Source organism: Camarhynchus parvulus, chromosome 1A (genome assembly GCF_901933205.1).
Source record: "Camarhynchus parvulus chromosome 1A, STF_HiC, whole genome shotgun sequence".
NCBI classification, from domain to species: domain Eukaryota; kingdom Metazoa; phylum Chordata; class Aves; order Passeriformes; family Thraupidae; genus Camarhynchus; species Camarhynchus parvulus.
The window spans coordinates 61029811-61050629 of record NC_044586.1 but is presented as its reverse complement, the minus strand read 5'-3'; the positions used below and the strand labels follow the sequence as shown (position 1 = coordinate 61050629).

The window sequence follows — 20819 nt, the reverse complement described above, 5'->3', positions numbered from 1 at the left end:
CACATAAAGAAACTAAAGCGACTAATTGGTGTGTTTGTGCTGCTCACCTGGCTGGTTGTAGCAGAAGCAGAACTAACAGCTCGGTCTCTGATGGTGCCCCATTAATTCCCTTCACTTGAGGTTCACTATCTTTCAGTTCCTCCTTCTCATTGATAAGGTACAGCTGCCAGTTTGCTAAACTGAGAAAAAAAGTCCTTTTCATTTTTTAGGACAGATTTATCACTTTAAATGACAAAGGAGGGAATCAATACACATATTTTTAGGTGTCTGAAAAGTAAATATCTTACCTCACCTTGTATTATGGGCTCTTTTTCTAACCATAAGTGGAAGAAGGGATGTGATTCATCTCATTCCAGAAAGGTGTCAGCTGAGATGAGCCATCCTAAGAGGAACCTGCTTCTCTTCATTCATTAACTACTCAAAATTCCTAGACAGCTACTGAGGCAAGACATGTACCTTTTTACAGCCAAAAATTGGTACATTGACTCTAATCCCAAAAGAAGGTAAAACCAAAGCAGCTGTATGCATGTGTGCATGACAGTTGTTCCCTGCAGACATACATCCTGCTTTCCATGCTCTTTTATTTCTCATTCCAAATCTCTTCAAAATTAGATGAAGAATAAAAAGAATAAGATAATTTTATGCATTTTCACATGTGGTTCACTTGTGGTCTGTTGAAACCAGCCAATAATCAAACAAATTTTCTCTGCATACTTTTTACAGCTATAGACATGTCTGCGTCACGAATTTGTACAGAAATACATTTAGCCACTACAAGAGAAACATAAAAACATGATCATTTAAATGAAGTCATTCGAACAATGGAAAAATTTAGCTAAACTTGATTTAGAACACAAACAAGTTGATTCAGAGGTCATATCATGGATTTACTTTATCTGGTATTATAAAGAGCATAAGTTCCAAAAAAACTTTTCTTTAAAGGAGAATTATATGCATTATATGAAAAATAGATACATACAGGAGATGAGAACTGCATAGCACTGGCCAGAAATTTGTATTCACTTTCCTCAGCTTTCAGGTTACATGAGTCTCACAAATGAGATAATAGTGTGTAAATTCTACTTTATATTTGAATAATCACATAATGTCAGAACTGTAAAATTACTCCCAGGGTGCAGAGGATGATTATTGACAGAGTCACTCCTATTAAAACATATCAAGTAAGGATCTCACTGTATGCCATGTGACAGACTGGCATTTTAAGGACTTCAGCCATTCTCATTAAGGCTTGACTTTTTGCTTAAACAGTGCTGTTTGCTCACTGTGAGTCACAAAAATTTTCTGTTCTTGTTTCTAAATGACCTTAAGTAGCATTGGCATGCAATGCATAACCATGGCCTTTGCTCATTCCTAGGAGGCTTTCAGTATTTAAATTATCCTAATTATTCCATTATTTTCTGAATTGGCCTCTGTAGTCCCTTAGTGGTGACCCTGCTGCAGACCAGCCAGGAATTCACCGAGCAAGGGTTAGACCCCCTGATCTGTGTGAGGACAGCCTCTTCAGGAAGCCCCAAGAGACTCAGCATGCTGGGGGTCCTCGTTCAAGAGGAACTTTTCTTTGGCATTAGTTCTTTCTCTGTTGCACTTTTCCAACGCAGCCATTCTGTCCCAAGCACTAGGATGTGTATATGCAATTGGTATGTCCAGAGAGCAAGGGATGCCAACTGCTGAGCCTGTTTCTCACCCTCTGGGATTATAAATTGACAACCACATGATGGTCTCAGAGATGTGCCTTTTGCACACTTTCAGAAGCTGATGGTTATCTTTTGTTTCTCTGCCTCATACCCCTCCGAGACACTGGAAAATGTTGCTGGATTTCTCTTTGTCCTTTTTTCTTATCTCAGGGTCTTCACCCTGTTCTTTATCTTCCTGCCAGTCTTTTTTAAAGTTTCAGGCTGCACTTTGATTTAGACCATGCTTTGCTAAAGTATAGTTCTGCCTTGTCTTTTTTAAGCTACTTTTCCTTACCTGAGCAAAGTGTCCTATGAAACTGCATTTTAATGAGTCAGGATCTTGATGACATGCTAACCTATGTGCCACAAATCACTCTTTTCTTCCAGCAAAATTCTTCTAGGAGTTCTACATACATAAATTCCAACTCATATTTCATTCATATAATCATAGAATATCCTGAGCTGGAAGGGGCCCAGAAGGATCATTGAGTCTTATGCCTGCCCCGGCACAGGGAAGTCCAAAGCATCACAATATGGACTTCATATTTTCTGGAAAAATCCCTTCGCCCAGGATTTTTCTCCTGGGAAGCTGAGAAGCCTCAGAGAAAAAGGAAAACAATAATTATCTGATTTGCTTTTCCTATGTTTTGCTCCTTTGGAATGTGTTTGGAGATTGTTTACCAACAGGTGGTTGTTTCATTGGTTTTCTGTGAACTATTTTGACTTATTGGCAAACCACTGCCAAGCTGTGCCGGGACTCTGGAAGGAGTCACAAGTTTTCATTATTATCTTTTTAACCTTCTGCGAGTATGCTTCCTGTATTCTTTAGTGTAGTTTTGCAGCAATCGCCCTACTGCAAAAAAAAAACTATATTATTTCATATAATATAGTCTCATAAAATAATAAATTAGCCTTCTGAAAACATTGAGTCACATTCATCATGCCCTCCAACGTCGGGGCACCCCGCAAATACAATATCACACCATGCGCCTGAGAGCCTTGTCCAAGTGCTCCTGGCAATCCAAGTGCTGTGAGAACTTCCATGAGAAGCCTGTTGCTTTTCCTAATATCCATCCAAACTCCCCTGCCAGAGCTTCATGCCGTTCACTAGAGTCCTATCACTGGTCACCCGAGAGATCAGCACCTGCCCCTCCACTTCCCCTTTGAGGAAGCTGCAGACCATGATTGGAGCTCCCCTCAGTCACCTCTTCTGTAGGCAGAACAAACCAAGTGACCTCAGACTCCCAAGAACATTGAAAAATTTTGGAGACAAGTCAAGTCTTGTGATAACAATAGAACAGTGTTTTACATAGACTTTGTTTGAAATGTTTGCTGTCGTAATTTAAATTCTTAGGCAGAATAGAAACTAACTAATAAAGAGAGAGTGATTCTTTAGACATACACTGTAACTTCCACAGGAACTGTTTGTTTGCATCTCATGGCATGTGATTTTTGCCCCTCCAAAGGAAAATTTCAAACCCAAATATCACTCAATTCACAGATGTAACTGAAAGAAATAAGACTAACAGAACTGTGTTTTTGTAAAGAAGAATAAATTATTCCTCAAAAAGAGAAACTGAAAAAAACCTCACTGAATTTGGGATTCACAAATTCAAATATATAATGCAGGCAGGGATATACTAATCTAAATTCATATCTGGCATTAAACTTCTAAGAAAATAATAAATAGTTTTAGCTATTCACCATTCATGAGAGACAGCAAAGAGAAATTCCTGCAGCCTCATTGTTAACTATCCTTAGGTGAATCTTAAGCTGACTTGGAATTAGCAGACTTTTTCATTCTACCATATATTGTTACATAATTTTAAAAAATCTGAATTCATAGTAAACTGCTTTTAAAAGAGGTAAAAGAGGAGGGTTTTTTTGTTTGTTTGTTTGTTTGTTTTTGAGCATAGCCTAGTAATGAAATGTTTAAGACTTTCAAGTCAATTAGAGCATTTTACAGGAAGGTAATTTCTCTATCAAAATCATTATAATCTCCTATATGATGTTACTGAAAACAAAGTAAATACACTCTGCTCTACAGCTTCAGTGAACTGTGAAGGCAGGGGGAGCGGACTGGAGACAGAGACAAGCACTCACCCGATCTTCATAAGGCAACAGAGAGAGCTCATCCCTCCAGCCCCTCTTTAAAAAGGGAGTTTTCCTGGACGGCTCATTGATCTTTGACACCTCCCAGCTCCCTGACCAGTGAAATGTCAGCAGCTTAGACTGGAATGTAATTGGTTGAGGTTCCTGCCTGTCAATCCAGGGGCTGGTTGGCTTTCTTATCTATAGCCATGTTAATTGCCTAGTACAAGCCAGCTTGTGCTATGATATAATGTGACAAACAACATGCTGCAAAAAAACCACTTGTTTTTCTAAAACACTGAATAATTACAATGCACCACAACATTTTGTTCAGCGTGGTATAACTGATCATCAGTCTGCAACTCTAATGTAAACTGATCTTTGGGGCTATAGTAATGGTGAAAGCGCTATAAACATATCATTTGTATCATACTTATTTTCAAAAACAACAACTCTAAGCTTCATTTAACTTGCCAGAACTTGAATTAGGCCACACAAGTACAAGTAGATCATCCCTTGTTGCTCTAGCATGGTTCAGACTGAAGGGTGAACTGTGGAATCATGTGCCAGCATGTATTTAAATCTGAAGTCAGTGGTGGGGTGTATAGCTGCCAAAAAATGCCAAGTACCCCTCAAATACAAGGTTCATTTGCTCTGGCCATACTTCTTGGAATGTCATTTTATAGTATAGCAGCCATAAGGCATAGGAGGGTCCATTATATAATTTCTGTTTGATGAACAACATATCAATTTTCAAGAATCGTGAGTGTTGCCAATATAATAGTTATTGTAATAAGTGGAAAATATTCAGCCTGAGTGTGAATGACAAATGGAAGAAGTTAAGGTGCCAATAGAAAATAATGAGTTTTGGTGTGATTAATTCAGTTTGGGGAAATACATTAACACATTGACTTTCATCAATCTATTTTGAACCATCAAAAAGGTTTAGAAATAAAAGAAAAATAACTAGAGAACATAGACCATAAAGTAATTTTGTGTTGAGTATTAGACTGGAGGTTTATATTGTTTCTCCTTATTCTGAGCGCACATTTAACTTTTATAGGACTTTCCGGGATTTCAAAGTAATGTTTCTGAATTTTAATTTTTAGTTGGTATAGAAAGATACTAGTATTCACTGATTTTTATTTTACTGATTGGAGTTGCTAATCTATAGAGTCCAATTTCATTTTCCTTCATGAGCATTAGATCAGTGAAAAATGCAATTCAAAGTGACATGTTTGTTATGTATAAGAATAAACAATGCAGAATATGAAGAAGCAGAGAATGAACCCCAGCAATCTGTGGGTATAACTATGGTGCAACCGAAATACAGAGAATACAGAGGCTGTATTCTAAGATTGTAATATTTAGATATTTTTAAATTCCAGTAGGACAGCAGCTCTGAGACTTTAAAATGAATGGAAAACTAATAGGTTTTATACACAAGTAGAGTTGGAAATAATTACAAACTCTTAGTGACACAGCAAACAACAGTTTTTCCACTTCTTGGGTGCCTTGGGTATACTGAATAAGGGAAGCTGCAGTATAATAGTGCATTAAAAGTGACTGAGATTAGCTTTATAATAGTGTACATTATGTTACAAATGGGAACAAAATCCAAGAGATGTTCCATGGTTCAGTTTAATATTTCTGCATTTGAATCAACTATGTCAAGACGTATGTTTAGAGTAATCAAATCCTTGGATGATTTTCAGATTCCTTTCAATTTCAACTTTAATCATGCTGCTAGCTTATATCTGAAAGATGAGTCTGAAGAGGAGAGAAAATATTAGAAATCATGTAATATGAGTGAAAACCGAGAAAAATATTGTGCCTTCCAGTTGGCAGAAACTCTAATACAGAGACTTATTCTATCTGCATATTTTATAATTTGTTTTGTGCTGTTTTATCAATTGGAATGTTATATCTACAGCCACATTCAGTTAAACAGTACAGATTTATCACCCAGGTGATGGAATGAAAGATATATTTATTGAGAGTGTGGGAGATGATATTGCTAAAATTAAGTTGTTGCTCACCCAGTAAAATAACAATGAAAGAAAGAAAAATGCTGGAAGAAATAATATATTTGATTACCAGGGCAATTACTAGTACTTCGTCAGTCCACAGAGTTTCCATGGAGCAATGAAGGTTTTCTCATCTTCTTTTTTTTTTTTTTTTTTTTTATTTCTTACCTACTACACTGATGACCTGAAGCCTACAAACTTTTGGAAATTTGGCTATCATATCCTGACTATCAATGAATAGTCACAGAATGTGATTGGTTTTAGGAAAAAAAAAAAATTATCACAAATCTCTTGTAACTTCTCAATACTTTTTTTCTCTTTTTGTTAATTAGACTTGCATTACTTCTAAAGGTTTTCTTTGTAACATTACTTTTTTTTTTAACAAAATGTGTATAGCACTTACATGCTGAGAAAAGAGAAATCAGCTTCTCACCTACATTTTTTTTCATAGACCCAAGGGCTATCAGTCTGATCAGTTCAGTCATGTTAAGGTTGCTTGATTTTAAGCATTCATGGATCCACAAGGCACACAATAAAAAGAAAATAACCCTGTACTGACGACCTAAATGGATCTCTGTGTTAGCTGAGGCTGTTGAAATTCAATTTCCTTTCAGTTTGTTGCTTTGTTCACGTGTGTGTGGCCCTTCTGACCAGGTGAGTGACTGCAGTGCTGTTCCACACACTGTTGAAACTCTCCCCAGTGGAAATCAGACTTGGTTTCCAAATCCTGGAACTGCAGCTGTACTCAGCTAAGCTCTCCCTGACAGTCTTTTAAATTAAACTGAGTTGTTAATAGTAGCTCAAGTAACTCATAGTATTTTGTTGAAAAAGCTCTTTTTTTTTGGTAATAAAAGGATGTTAGCTGCTCTCTCAAATATCTAAATCTTAAAGCTTTGTTCTTGTTCCTTGCCACTACATGGAAGTGGGGGTTTTACTTGTCTTAATCATGAGGTTCATAATGTCATACATTACACCCTATGCCATGATAGCATTATGAGGGCACACATGAAAAAAAGACAAAAATAACTTCAGTTCCTTCCTTTCTAGAAGGCTAAAGACCAAGCATCATGCTGTTATATTTGTGTGACTGAAAATCAGGGGGAAATGAATTTGCTCATAATTACTGTTGCTTTATTCCAGAGGAACTGAGTTTAAAATCAGATCTGCTTTAACAAGCAAAAGCAAGATCATGTTTTTGAATCATGGCTGGTAAATGAAAGGGGCTAAATTTTAGGAAAAGTCAGATCTATTTTGACATTAGGCAGCTGGCTTTACTGCCTTCTGAGCATCACTTTTTAGTCGTTCTGTGTAGTTTGTTTTTCTGTAAACTCTACAAACAAAATGATAAATTCTAGCTGACAACAGTTATGAGCAATTCTGATATTTCAACTCCTAATTCATGGAATCCGGTGGAAAATTTTGGAATACAAATGTGTATATTTATTTCTCATATTCTTTCATTGTCAAATAATTTAGTCTGATTTATTCCATGAAAATTTTTCATTATATTTTATTTAGAAGCATGCTTTTATATGAGTTTATCTCCACATTTCACTTCATTATTTTTCCCATTTGTTATATGCAACAGCGCAGGACTTTGAGATTAAAATATGACCCAGGTGAAGACTTGGTTTTATCTGTGTAAGTGGTAGCAAGCTAAGTGTTTGTGGTTTTCTTTGCTGTGTGGGTGATGTGGTTTTCAGATGTTTTGCAATGCATTGCTTTTAGTGGACTATTAATAATTCATTATCTTGTCCCATTAAGCAATTTTTTCCCACTAGAGCCAGAGGCTTGGATTTTGACACTTGTACATCTGTTTGGAGTTCTTATGACTAATTAATTCAGAATTCAAACCCAGTTCTCAGCACCTCAGTTGTAAGTCCCAGATATGAATTTAGGGTTTGCTTTGTGTAAGCATTTAACCTTAACCAAAAAATTTCTCATCTTATCAGAATACAGCTCACATGATTTATAGGGGGATTGACTCTGCAAATATTGAGTAAAATACTGTGCAAGTACTCTGCAAAAACTTCCTTGTACAGATACATTGAACCATACTGAGTCTCCCAGTCCTGGGACACTTGGAAGACACAGCAGATCAGATCATTATTCAGTATTTTTCAGCCTGATTAATATAGTTCTGTTTATATCTTCCACATTGAAGTATGTTCATCTATTTTGTCCATTTTTTATGAGAAAAGGTAGAGAAGAAAAATTTAAACCTGAATACTACCAGGCTGGTGTTTGAAATGTGGAGGCACATGTTTTTCATTAAAATTGGGTAGTCCAACAGCCTTCACTTTTTTGTATTTTTGTAAGTGACAAAGTAAAGGAAATATATTTGAATTATCTAATCATATATTTGAATTATCTAATCACATTCACAAATAATTCCGTTTTGAGGCTCAGCTTCTCAGCAGCAATTTGTCACTGTAGGAAACAGTTATCTTCCAAGACCATGGCTGGCCAGGGAATGTCTGGTATATAGAGTGTTTTGGTTTCCTTCCATGCTGGTAGGTGTGCATGGTTTTGATATTGGAAAATTTTTCCAATATCATGCAACCAAGACTATGGAGAGTGCATGCAAACTTTGAAACAGAGAGAATTAATCTCCTGTCTTGTTTCAGCAGGTAAGTTATAGCTGAAGGGACAATAACATTCACCAATCTAATCTGTGTGAAGTGAAATGCTAATGTGTTGTGCCATTTGAACAATGTTCACTGAATGCCACATCAAATTGTCTTGTCAAAGCAAGGCAAGAAGGATCTAACTGATGCCTTTGTCAAAATCTGAGCCCTTGACCTCTTGCTGTTTTGTCTTCTTAGGAATGCAGGTGCTGGAGTGGAATGGCATCCCCTTGACTGGGAAAACGTATGAAGAGGTTCAGAGCATTATAATTCAGCAGAGTGGGGAAGCAGAAATATGTGTAAGACTGTGAGTTTTTCCCCATCTTTCTGTTTCCATTTCTTTTTGGCTTTTCATGGCTTTTGTTTTTTTTAAACTTTTTAAATTTTAATTTACAGTTGTTAAGGTGGAACCTTTGTTAGCACAAAACATCAATGTAATAATAAGCAAGAATTCACTGTGACTGTGGGAGATCCTTTTATTCTGTTTTTCTCTTAAAGTAAGAAGGAGAGATAAACTGAATCAGATGCTAGTAATTATGCTTTTACAAACAATGATAACTCCATTGTCAGGCCACAATCTCCTCTCATGACAAACATACAGTTCACTGAATTTACTGAGGTTAGAAAAAGAAGGTAATTTAGTAATAACTGGACTTCTAGTGAAATCTGTATCCTTCAGATGAAAGTCATTTAAGCATCATGAGAAATGCATACACTTGCATTAAATCCATTAAAGATTTCACCTTAAAAGAAGCTTTTCTTCTCAGCTCTTTAACAGCATTGCAAATATTTATCAGCTAAGGAGGGACCATGCTTGGAAGCTGCTTTCTGTCATGAACCACTATTCATTTACCTACTTAATAAAATAATGAGGGTATGAGGAAAGAGTTTCTTTTGTCTCAGGCTTCCACTTGCTTTCTTTAGGGACCTGAACATGCTCTCGGACTCTGAGAATCCCCAGCACCTGGAGCTGCACGAGCCAGTAAGGGCAGGTGAGAGACAAGAAGTTGCTTTAATATTGTAGGTCTGGATAGCAGCTGAAAATTGGATGTGATATAAGCTAGTATGTTAGTATTGTAAGCTCTGGTGTTACATCCCAAATATTTCCATGGGTAGAAGGGGGACCATGCCTTATATAAAAAGGCAAGACAAGGGGATTCAGTGCACCCTCAATGAGTTTGCAGACAGCACCAATTTGGGCAGGAGTGTTGATCTACTGGAGGGTAGGAAGGCCCTGCAGAGGAATCTGGGCAGGCTGGATTGATGAGCCAAGGCCAATTGCATGAGATTCATCAAGACAAAATGTCAGGTCCTGCACCTGGGTCACAACAACCCCAGGCAGCCCTACAGATTGGGGCTGGAAAGCTGCCCAGAGGAAAAGTACCTGTGGGTGCTGGATACTGTGAGGTTTACATGTGATATGTTCTTGTCCTTTTTCCTTCTGCTGCCCCTAAAGTTTACTTTGCCCAGCGCCTGGGTTTGCACCTGAGTCAGTACCTGGCCAGGGAGTTGCTGGTGTCCCCAGGCCCTCATCTGCCATCCTGTGTCCAAACCTTCTGCTGCCACCCCAGGCCTCTGCTCCTATAAACTGCATTATTAGCCTGGAGTCATAAATACTTCAGTCTGCACAGTGCAATTACAGCTGTGCCTTTCTGTATCAAAATAGTGAAGAATGGGCACTATACAAGGTGAAGGCAAATTTAGGTTGTAGCCATCTGGTCATTAGACAGTGGCAGCCAGAGAGACCAAAACAAAGCTCCCAGAAAACTGCAGCAAGTCCAGAAAACACACAGGTCCTAAGGCCTATGTTCATAGAACCATAGAATTGTCAGTGTTGAAAAAACTCAATGAAAATACCTGTTAGCTTAATACAAAGTTTGTGGCCTGCTATAAGTGACAAAAAACCAGTATTTACTGGATAGAGGGATGCAATAGCAAGTATTCAGTTTTGTCATGTGAGTTCTATGATGGCAGTGCTTTTGGGGGGATTTCCTGCTGTTCAGTCAATACCACAACTGCAGGCTTCAGTCATTGTGTCACTCATATCTAAGCTAACTTTGAATCAACATCCACAATCTTGCTAGTAATGCACCTCCTCAGCAAGATCAGTGCAGATTAAGATTGCTCCACTCACCATTCTGTGGGTCTGCTCTGGGTTCTGTGGTTTTGTGGCTGCTCTTTTATCAACCAGAACCTAAATTACCTGGATTGAATCCTCCATTTTCTAACCATGTAAAATTTCCTAGCTATTAATATACTTACCATCAAGCTACCCTTAGTTGAAAATTGATGTTATTGATAGTAAGTGAAAGCAAAGACTAAGTATGACAGAGCTTTGAAGCAGAGCTACCCACATTTTTCTAGTTTGTGAGCAGATCAAAAACACCAAAAGCATTGAAAGACCCTGAAATCAGTTTTGGAAAGGACAAAAACTAGAATAAACCAGCTTTTTTATTAATGAAGAAAACTCAAAATGAGAAGGAACAGAAATAAAAGAATTTTTTTCCATTCTTGCAGGCATGTTTCCTCCTACTCTTGCAATCTTATAGTGGTTTCTGAGTTGGAACAACTCTGTAGAGTTATTGCCATTACCTCTGAGGTTTGGCAGACTGTTTGTGCTTCAGAAGGGAGCAATCTCCATTTTCTCTGAGAGAAAAATGAATTAGCCAAGCAGGCAGGATAAAGCTGAAGTGTTGTTTTAAACCTCTCCTACTTCTGAGAACCTGGGAATCAAGCTGTGCCTAGCATCCTTTTAACTCTATTCAGTCTAGCATATATGAAACTTTACTTCATTTCTGTGTTAAATAGAAATTGCTATCTCCAAAGGGTAAATTCCTCCCACTCATCCTGGTCATCAGGGAGGGCAATCAGACTCCTACTACAGATGCCTCACAAAGGTGTGAGTAATGTAGGAAAGATGAATCAGGGCTTTCAGCCTTCATTTGTTTACATTTTTTCTTCTGTGAATAATTTGTGGTAGTAAAGTTTTGAAGCTTTTTTTCTCTATATTTTTGTGTAAATTATCTCAGGAGCAGTTCTGTTCAATATACAGTTGATTTTAAAAAAGTCAAAATGAGATTTAAACCTTTTACAAGAAAGTTCAGATACTTAGTGAAAATGGACCAGTTTCAAACAATGAGTGATAGCAAAGGCCAGTCTTTAAAACTGTAATTCACTCCAGTTTGATTCAAAATGATCAACAATGCTTGTTTTTCTTCGCCTAGAAGTACCTCCTCAGAAAGCTTCTTGGGTAAAGAGCACTAGTAAGTAGCACTACCACACAAAGATTGGAATTGGGATGTCGATGCTGTGGGAGAGTTGTCTATTTTTCATAGGATGCCTTTTGCAGTTTCAAAGGACACAGGCAGATGACATGAAAACTTGTAAGGGTTGTTTTGCTGTCCCTGTACCGTGACAAGATGGATCTGCATGTTCTGGGTGTTATCAATACCAAGCTCTCTTGCTTTAATCCAGTAGATAAAGCGAAGTCCCCGGGGGTTGATCCCAAGCAGCTGGCTGCAGAGCTCCAAAAGGTTTCTCTACAGCAGTCACCTCTGGTTGCTACTTCAGGAGTGGAAAAGGGATCTCATGTCCACTCTGGAACCACTTCTGCCACCTCCAGTGCTGTCCCCAGCCCTGGTCAGCCTGGTTCTCCCTCAGTGAGCAAAAAGCGGCACAGCAGCAAGGTAAGAAATTTACAAGTTATGGAGCAAGAACATTTTGATGACAGGAAGAAACTGCCTCTTTACCTCCTTTAGTGTAGCGAGAAATGCCAGCACATCTTGGGAAACTCATTTCCTGGATAACAATGAATATCACTGTTAAGATATTGAATCTGGACATAAAGAAAGATTACATGATTTATCCAAGAGATTTGTCCCTCTCTTAAAAAAACCCAACTTAATATAATTTTTTTAAACAAAATAACAGCCCTTTACAGCCTTTGTTGCTTTTAAAGTCCATCCTACATGGTGGTGAGGTACTATTTCCACTAAAGAAGCTGATAGTGCTAAGACCATAATTTCTCTCTCTGTACCAAACTACTGCTTAAAGTGCTACAAGCTATGAATAATCATAACAATGGTAAATCTCTGAAAGCCAGGGAAAGATTGAAAACAAAATTTACCATTAAAATGTGTTTTGTCATTAGCTAATTCCTGTGAATTTGCCAAGCATAATTTCTCATTTTCTTTGCCACATCCTGTCCATTCCTCAGCTGAAGTTCTTGTGCATCTGCACACCTAAAAAGGGAAGAGTGGGAACTTAGTAGCATTTTTTCACAGTTGAAACTGAAAACTAGATCATAAATTCATCTGTCACATTTTTGCATTTTGTGTCAAAAAAGTCAAGACCTGAAGTGAAACTCAGTTCTTTGAAGACTGCATTTGCTTAAGCAATTTGCAAGACTGCTGATTGCTATCCTGAATATCCAACTTCTGACACACTCACAATGCTTCATGTTGCAAAGTGCTTTCTAAGCTTTTTTTACTCTGCACCTGTATTCATTTTTGGGACTGTCAGGTTCCTACTGCATCATATGATGTTTTTAGTTTTGTGCTGTTGAAACTATGCCTGTGATTTGGACCGATGGGTTAGGTACTGCACGAACCAGAACCAGCAAATGGTGTCTGCTCATTTCAGACAGTTCTTTGATATGCCAGCATAACTTTCATGTGCAACACAAAAATAAAAATCTTTTTCATCCAACAATTTAGTACAAGATATTTATTGATCAGTTTGGTTTGGATAGTAATTCTGTCTTGCCACAATGCCCATAGACTTTCTACAAACTAATTCAGGTGTGATGCAGAAGTTACATCCACATGCCAATATTTACTGGATCTAACTTCAGGGATGTGGCAGAATTGCTTAATCCTTAGGGTAATAGTTAGATTCACTACAGAATACTCTGGATATTGTATACATTTACATATGAACTTGATTGCCATGTGCATGGTTTTTGCCACTGAGAATAATAAGTTTCTGAAGTACATTTCCTGTGACTGGGTGAAATCTGCCATCACAGTGCAGGCACTGCATGCAGAGAGCAGGGCTATTAGTGCACATGCCACAATCTACACTGAAATGTAGATCTCACATTGGGTGGGATGAATCACACTCCTACATTCACAGTGTATGGAGATCAATAAGCCCTTGCTGTGCAGTGTATCCTGGAGAGGTGCCCCATTCTGTCTACTTGAGGAGACTGGGTTCCCAGCTTTGGCACTGTAGCAGGTCACCTAAAGTTAGATGCATAAATGTAATTTCCTGCTTCACAGAGGATTTAGGATTCTTTTATGAAAATTCAGCTCTAGGCTTATAAAGATGAAACAAAAATTTATTAGAACTAATGCCTTTATGTAGGAGACGCAAAAGTCAGAACTAGTCAGGTAAATATCTAAAACATTCTTTGCTTATTTGTGAAAATCATGTTGAGAGGCATTTCTTTCATAACAAGCATAGCTCTTGTTGACTTCTATAGTTTCTGTTTATTGACTTCAGGCCAAGTTTATAATGGTGTTGAGCTCTGTTAGAAGAGAAAGCTCATCCTTTCTGGAACTGCTCTTTGCCTTGGGCTGACAGCATTTCTAGGCAGGCTGCAGCCCTGCCAAAGTATCATGACAGACTAAATATCCAAACTGCCTAGATCTTGTTTTTGCAACTGTTTTTATTTTTAGCAAGTACTTTTTAAAGGATTTTTGTATAGAATGTACACTCTAGAAATGTTGTTGTGGTCTCTGCCATATTCTGCAGGGCAAATTTTCTCATATCTGCTGTTACTACAGAAGGTGGTAGTGCATAGTGCATCAAAGCCTGGCATTAACCAGTTTCACCTCATGGTCATCACAACCTGCTTGAGCAGGTGTGATGGCATTACAAAGCACCATCTCTTACACAGGGTGTGTGAGTGCATATGGGAGTATTACCAGTAATTAGACAGAAATTGATTAGCCATCACAGGAGAGATTTAATCCTTGGAACCCTTGAGCTGACAATATCTTGTGCAGACCTGTTTCTTTTGTAGTGTAAATGCATGATCATTCTATGGTGAAGATTGTATCCAGGATATAAATGACCTATAGAAATAGTTAATATGAAGAATGGATTGGTTTTTTTCCTAAATCCTCAGATCCTTTAGTGCCTCTGAAAGCCAACTGTGAAATACTTTCTGTCTTTACAAATTAATCCTCACTGAGGCCGTGATAAAGAAAGATACTTATTTGCATCTCTGCCTCTCAATGCAGAACCAGCTTCAAAGCTGGCCCAGCCCTGATCTGTGGATTAGACCAGATGGCCTTCAGAGGTCTCTTTCAGCCTAAATTATTAATGTTTCTTTAATGTTTCTTTCTTCATGATCAATTTTAGATCTGCTGACATCAGAGAAAACAGAAATTTTATGTATTGAATCACGGTCTTGTAAATGATGCAGTGATTCAACAATGATATGGAAACATAAAACTGCACATTTATTTTTACAGAATCCACTTTACAAGCTACAACTTAACCACCTTTGGAAGTCTCAATACAAATTCATCATGCCCATTCCCTTCTCTATGAACTCCTCCTACATTATCCATACTCATACATTCCATATTACATGACATTCGGAGTGAACAAACTCATTATTCTTGCTATTCCAATTCATGAAAAACGAGAGCATTTAGACTATCTGACAGTGATTTTGTAGCCACAGCACAGCTAGCTCCATGTTATTTTTGGTGGTGTCAGTATTGTCAGTGCTAGTACAGCCTGAGGTCAAAACTATTAAGTATAATAAAATCCATTTGTAGAGGTAAAGTATTTGAAATATAAGCCATTTATGCCCTACTTTGAAAGATTGCATGATGCTCAGGTAGCTCCCTGTCTTTGGCAAAATCAGTGAAATTCACTCTCTGAATAGTTTTGTCAAGGACCTAACAAGTTTTAGTATATTGCTATCAATCTAAAATTTCATTTCAGATTCAGAACATTTTATAGAATACTGCTGACTTATTTTATTGTCAGTATTCTGACAATATTCAGTCAGTATTCTGACATCCAACTAAATTGTTGGATGAATTAAACTTTTTTAAAAGCTTTGTAAAATGAGAGAAGCTGATTATAAAATTTTTCATGAGAGTTATTTTTTGGATGCAAATGCATTTACACACAAATCAAGTTTGATTTTGTTTTGGGGTTTTTTGGTTTGGTTTGGTTTCTGTTTGTTTGTTTTTCTGGTAAAGCTTGTGCATAAGACAACAAGACAGTGAATATATCCATATAACAGGCAGATTTGGGCTAGTTTTCTCTAGTGTTTGCATTGTGATAGTGTTTAGCTGGGTTTTTTGTGGTTAGTTCTGATCTGTAGATCTGACTGATTTCGAGGATGTTTCTTCAACACAAACCTGAAAAGGGCAGTGCATCACCTTAACTTCATGCTGTGATGCAGGAAATGTGGGCATTTCCTTGGCCTAATTTAAAGCAGTTGATGTCCAACATCTTAAAAGTGCCTTGAAGTGTTTTCTTGGAGTGTCTGGCAGCACAAAAGAGGCAGGTGGTTTTTACTCTTCTAGGAAAATGATAGAAGTACAAATTACATGGAATAATGTCAGGCAGCTGCTCACATCTGGAGGAATAGGAAATGACAGCTTCCAGAGCAGTCTCCAGAGAACAGTAGGTTTGTCCTTGTTTGCACCATTTGTTTTCTGCTGCATCAACCAAGGAAGCAGATATGGAGAGAACACAAAAATATTCAAATCCTACTGCTGAAACAGAGCTTTCTTGCTTGACTGATGCCTTGCAGATTAGAGGTTGTTCCAGAGTGGCTCGAGGCCACCAATATTTAACAGAACAGCATATTTTTGTAGTTCAGGATTCTAATCAAGTGGTGATACTATTTTCCACAAACAGGAGGGAAAAAAAAAACAGCAGAGAGAAACATTAAGGAATCTATTGCTTTTTGTCAAAATTTTAGACAAGTTTAATGATAAAGGAGAGAAAATTTAAATTTCATGTCACAGAAAGTGTGGGGAGGAATTTGAAGTGTTGTAGCTGAACTGACTATCAGAAAACACAGAATAAAGTAAAAGACATTATATGATGTGCTTTGCAATTATGTAATCCACTTACTACACATCACTTAGTTTTAGTACCATTTCCACTCTTTTTACCCACTTTCACTAAACTCAGTTTAAATTAGAGTAACTTTTGCCTCTCTCTGCCTTTCTCACATTGACAGAAATATATTGCACTGTTTATGTGACATGGTCCTTTCTTTCTCTTGGCAGCATTCATGTTTGTTGGGCAGGGTTAATGCTATGTGGTTTTTTTCTCCCCATGCCTTCTTGTCTGCTCAGAATGTAAAGATTTGGTGTTGAAGTTGTTTGATTCTGTACCTGCATAAAAACTGATCAAAATGGCTGGGCTGGACTTTAAGTGCTGTTGAAATACGTAACCATTAGTTTTGACTGTAACAACTGGAGACAGTTTTTAAAAAAAATTTGTGGCAATGCAGCAGTATAAACCCCACTTGTTAAAAAATTTAACTTTGAAAATCTATGTATTTTTATTCTGGCAGCCCACGGAAACTACAAAGTCTGCTTCCCATCCAATCACTGGAGAAATACAGGTAAATGTGTAGTTTTTACTGTGTAGATTGTTGTTGATACTGGCTGTGTTTTTCTTTGAAATAAGTTTGCAGAAAAATATCTCTATCAACTTATTTCTTATTCAACTCCAATCCCTTAAAATGTCACTATTGTAAGTCAGTGTTTGATTTTTGTACCTGTCTTTAATGTCAGATTATGTAATAGAACCAAAAGGTGGAAAATGCTGCTGTTTTCAAAGGGACTAAAATGATAATAAAGATCATTCTAATCCTTAATCTTTGGCCACCTATTGTGGTTTTCCTTAGAAATTCCTAGTCTGTTTACACTGAAGCAAGAATTACTGTGGGTTTCTTATACTGCAGTGTCTCCATGCCATACCAAGTTTATGGTTATCCTATGTAAATTATGTAATTTTACTTTAGCCTTTTAAAACACTCAAAAGGAGAACAGCAGAACAACTGAAGCCTAACTTCCTATAGATTTCTGGGGGTTTTTCCCCCCTTGATTAATCTCTCTCTTCTATATTAGTACTAAGAGTCTTTCCATAGTATTATAACATCCTCGTCATACTTGTCCTCCACGTAAATAGGATGTGTGTAATTAACTCTCAATAAACTGGCTACTGCTCAGAATAATATGAAGGGCTCAAATTTCCTTTGCTTTTTCCTGATTGGAATATGGATGTTTCCATTTTTTTTTCAAGGTCCAGTGTGATGATCTAGCATCATATTCTAGTCAGGAGAGAGAGACAGAAACTTCTGGAATGTGTTTATTTGGAAGGAAAATGAAGGTCTAAAATTCAGTTTATTGAAAGGGTTTAGGAGATATTGAATTACTCAGAAACTAAAAGTAACAAATAACCCTGCTGTGTTTTAATGCATTCAATAGCTTCAAATCAACTATGACAAACACCTTGGCAACCTTATCATCCACATCCTTCAGGCAAGAAACCTTGCTCCCAGAGACAACAATGGCTACTCAGACCCCTTTGTTAAAGTTTATCTTCTTCCAGGGAGAGGGTAAGTGTAGGACAAATTTTAATTTGAATTTTCTTTTGGTTTAGGTTTGCTATGTGTCATTAATAAACAGAACTAAGAGTTATTGCTATAGAAAATCCAGGTTCAACACCAGCAAAAATGGTGGATTTTTAATAGAGAGTCAGATCCTGGTCCCAGGAGAATATACATATTTTGCTAACGACCTTAGGAAATTTATGATCATTCCTGTAGGTATATGTTTGTGGTTCTTTTTGTGTTGCCTTTTAAAAAATACAATACATGTAAAAATATTTAAAATAACAACAGTCTCAATGAAAATGTACTAAATAGATGCAATACTTTCTGTAATACAGAAAGCTGCATGTTAAGTCTAGCATGGAATGGTTGCTTTAGCTCAAAACAATCTGAACTTAGGATTGATTTGCACAAAAGCAAAATTAAAGTACCTGAGATATATTTATGGTTGCAGTATAATAAAAAAGCCAAGAAATACTTGTCAGAAAATAAATTTCATGGAGCTTTTTTTTTTTAAGAGTGAAAATATGGTTTTAGAAATACTGATAATTTTATATTTAATGACTATACAAGTCACTAATCATTTTTTCACAGATCATTGATTTTTTGACTCTGTAATTACAAATAGCTCATTATTACTTCCTTTAAAAGATATGTTTCTGTATCAGCAATATTGTAACTATTCTTTTGCCCTAATGTTACAGATTGTCATATGTATATGGAGAATGCATAAGAACACATGGTTATAATAATGCTGGTGCCTTCAGTGGCACAATGGATATATCTAAAATTAAGCTGGTGGATCAGACTTTATATTGCAAAGACAGATTTGTGGAAACTCCCCTGTTGTGTAATAATGCTCACGCTAAAAGACTCTTAGGATAGAGCAATACAAATAAAAGTTTGTATTTCTGTTCTACCCAGACTAGCAGGAAAGTGGATGCTCAGGTCACAGCTCACCATTTGGCGAATGGGCAAGCACCACTAAATGCATGAGTGGTACAAATAAAGCCAAACATTTCCTTTTGTGGCTTGCTAACTCCAGCTATACAATATTCAATATTCTTCAGTAGCACTGGCCAAAAACTATCACTGAATGTAAGGGGAAGAGGTGCTTAAGCTTGAGAAGTTTTTAAATGCACCTAAGGGTCTCATAAAATGTTTGTCAAATCACTCTTAGTGGGAATTTTGCAGGTGCATTCACTGATATGGAAATAAGACTTTGAACTAAAGGCATGTTCATCCTATGACATATCAGTTTAAACTTGTTACCAAGTTATGAAGAACTGGATATTAGTTTTGTTTGGGTTTATTGTTTTAAAGAATGACACTGTTATAGTTTTGCATGTAACTTGAGCCTTTAGGGAATAATGAAAATTAAGAGCTTCTTAAATGTCCCAGACTTTTTTTGGAAAGTAGAATCTTGGGTTGCTGCTGAATAACTTTTATTTGTAGTTCAGACTTCTTATTCTTCCTAATACCTCTGTTTCCTTTGATTCTGATACTAGAATCTGCCCATTATTCATGTTTTCTCCCATCTCTGTTCTCATTTTCTCTTACACTGCTTCCTCTGTGTTCCTAACTCTGTAAATTCTGGATGTGCAGACAAGTCATGGTTGTCCAAAATGCCAGGTAGAGTCTATTATCTTCCAACTTTATTCTTTCATTTTTCGTATGCATGAATGAGACAGTTAGCCTGTGCAGTGAGCTACAGACTCCTCTTGAGTTCTGATGGCATGAAGCTGTGGTGTGGTTTTGTTTTTCATTTACTAATTAGGTAATTTCAGGAACTGGAAACAAGTAGTTAATGATCCTTTGTGCAGTATTATTCTGAGACCTAACTCTGACGACGAGCAAAATGTCTTTTGAAGTCTGAAAGAATTTAGTTCAGAGATATTTAAAACCACATTCTCACTCACTGAAAGTTTAAAAATAATTAACTGTGAACCTGTATGAAGATTTTGAACGGTGTTACTGCCAAGAGAAAGGGGCTCTGTTTGGTAAAGAAACAGAATATTTTTCTCTATTTATCTTGAACAGTGTGTAGACATTAAAGCCAGGTGTAATTCTAAATAATTGCCCAGATAGACAATTAAATCTGCTTGACCACATAAGTGGTTATTTGTGCTAAACAGATTTAAAATTTAATTATTGAAATGAGGAGTGCTTTGTTTATCCTGGAAACATAAGGCAAAGCTCAGTTCTCAAGATATGCTAATATCAGCCCAGGCAAGCACATAAATATTCCAACCCCAATTTTAAGTTTGTTTAAACTAAACAAGTGAGCAGATTAATTTCAATAAACAGATTTCTATAATCTGTCTCTTTTTTAATTACTGAAATTATTTAATGAATATGTCAAAATTACACATTTCATATGTGTGTTCTGTTACACTTTTTTAACATGGTTATTCTATTATGCTTTTTTCATCACACTTAATAAATTTTATTATACGTTAATCAATTATAATTAAGGAATCAGGGAGAAAATATAAATAAAAGAGATATGCCTTTTGTATCTTTTCACACAGTATACTCTTTGAATTTCAAATGCAAATTATTTCATAATCAGTGACATACCAGTGACTAGTTTAATGAATGCATTTTATTAAAGAATCTTCACGTGTTAATCTGTTAATCTGTTAATCTGAAGGTGCATCAGGGGTATGAACTTAATGTGTTTGCCAGATCCTTCTTTTCAGAGGCCTAGAAACCTTCATCTGACAACCAGTTTAGCTTGGTTCTGCACCTCCCTATAAGAGGCCAAGGTCTCCTGCCT

General features: G+C 36.9%; 1 protein-coding gene across 4 annotated transcripts in view; it reads left to right on the top strand.

Annotated features, from left to right (window-relative positions):
* The window catches only part of PCLO (piccolo presynaptic cytomatrix protein), a 318722-nt gene that overhangs the window by 228927 nt on the left and 68976 nt on the right, over window positions 1-20819 (top strand). For 2 of the 4 annotated variants that reach the window (XM_030959383.1, XM_030959380.1), the window contains exons 11-16: window positions 8638-8746; window positions 9364-9431; window positions 11914-12125; window positions 16997-17047; window positions 17916-18046; window positions 19646-19672. In XM_030959383.1, coding sequence (XP_030815243.1) covers window positions 8638-8746; window positions 9364-9431; window positions 11914-12125; window positions 16997-17047; window positions 17916-18046; window positions 19646-19672 — 598 coding nt within the window. The remainder of the gene's footprint in view (window positions 1-8637; window positions 8747-9363; window positions 9432-11913; window positions 12126-16996; window positions 17048-17915; window positions 18047-19645; window positions 19673-20819) is intronic. The other 2 variants (XM_030959381.1, XM_030959382.1) reach the window with 2 other exon arrangements.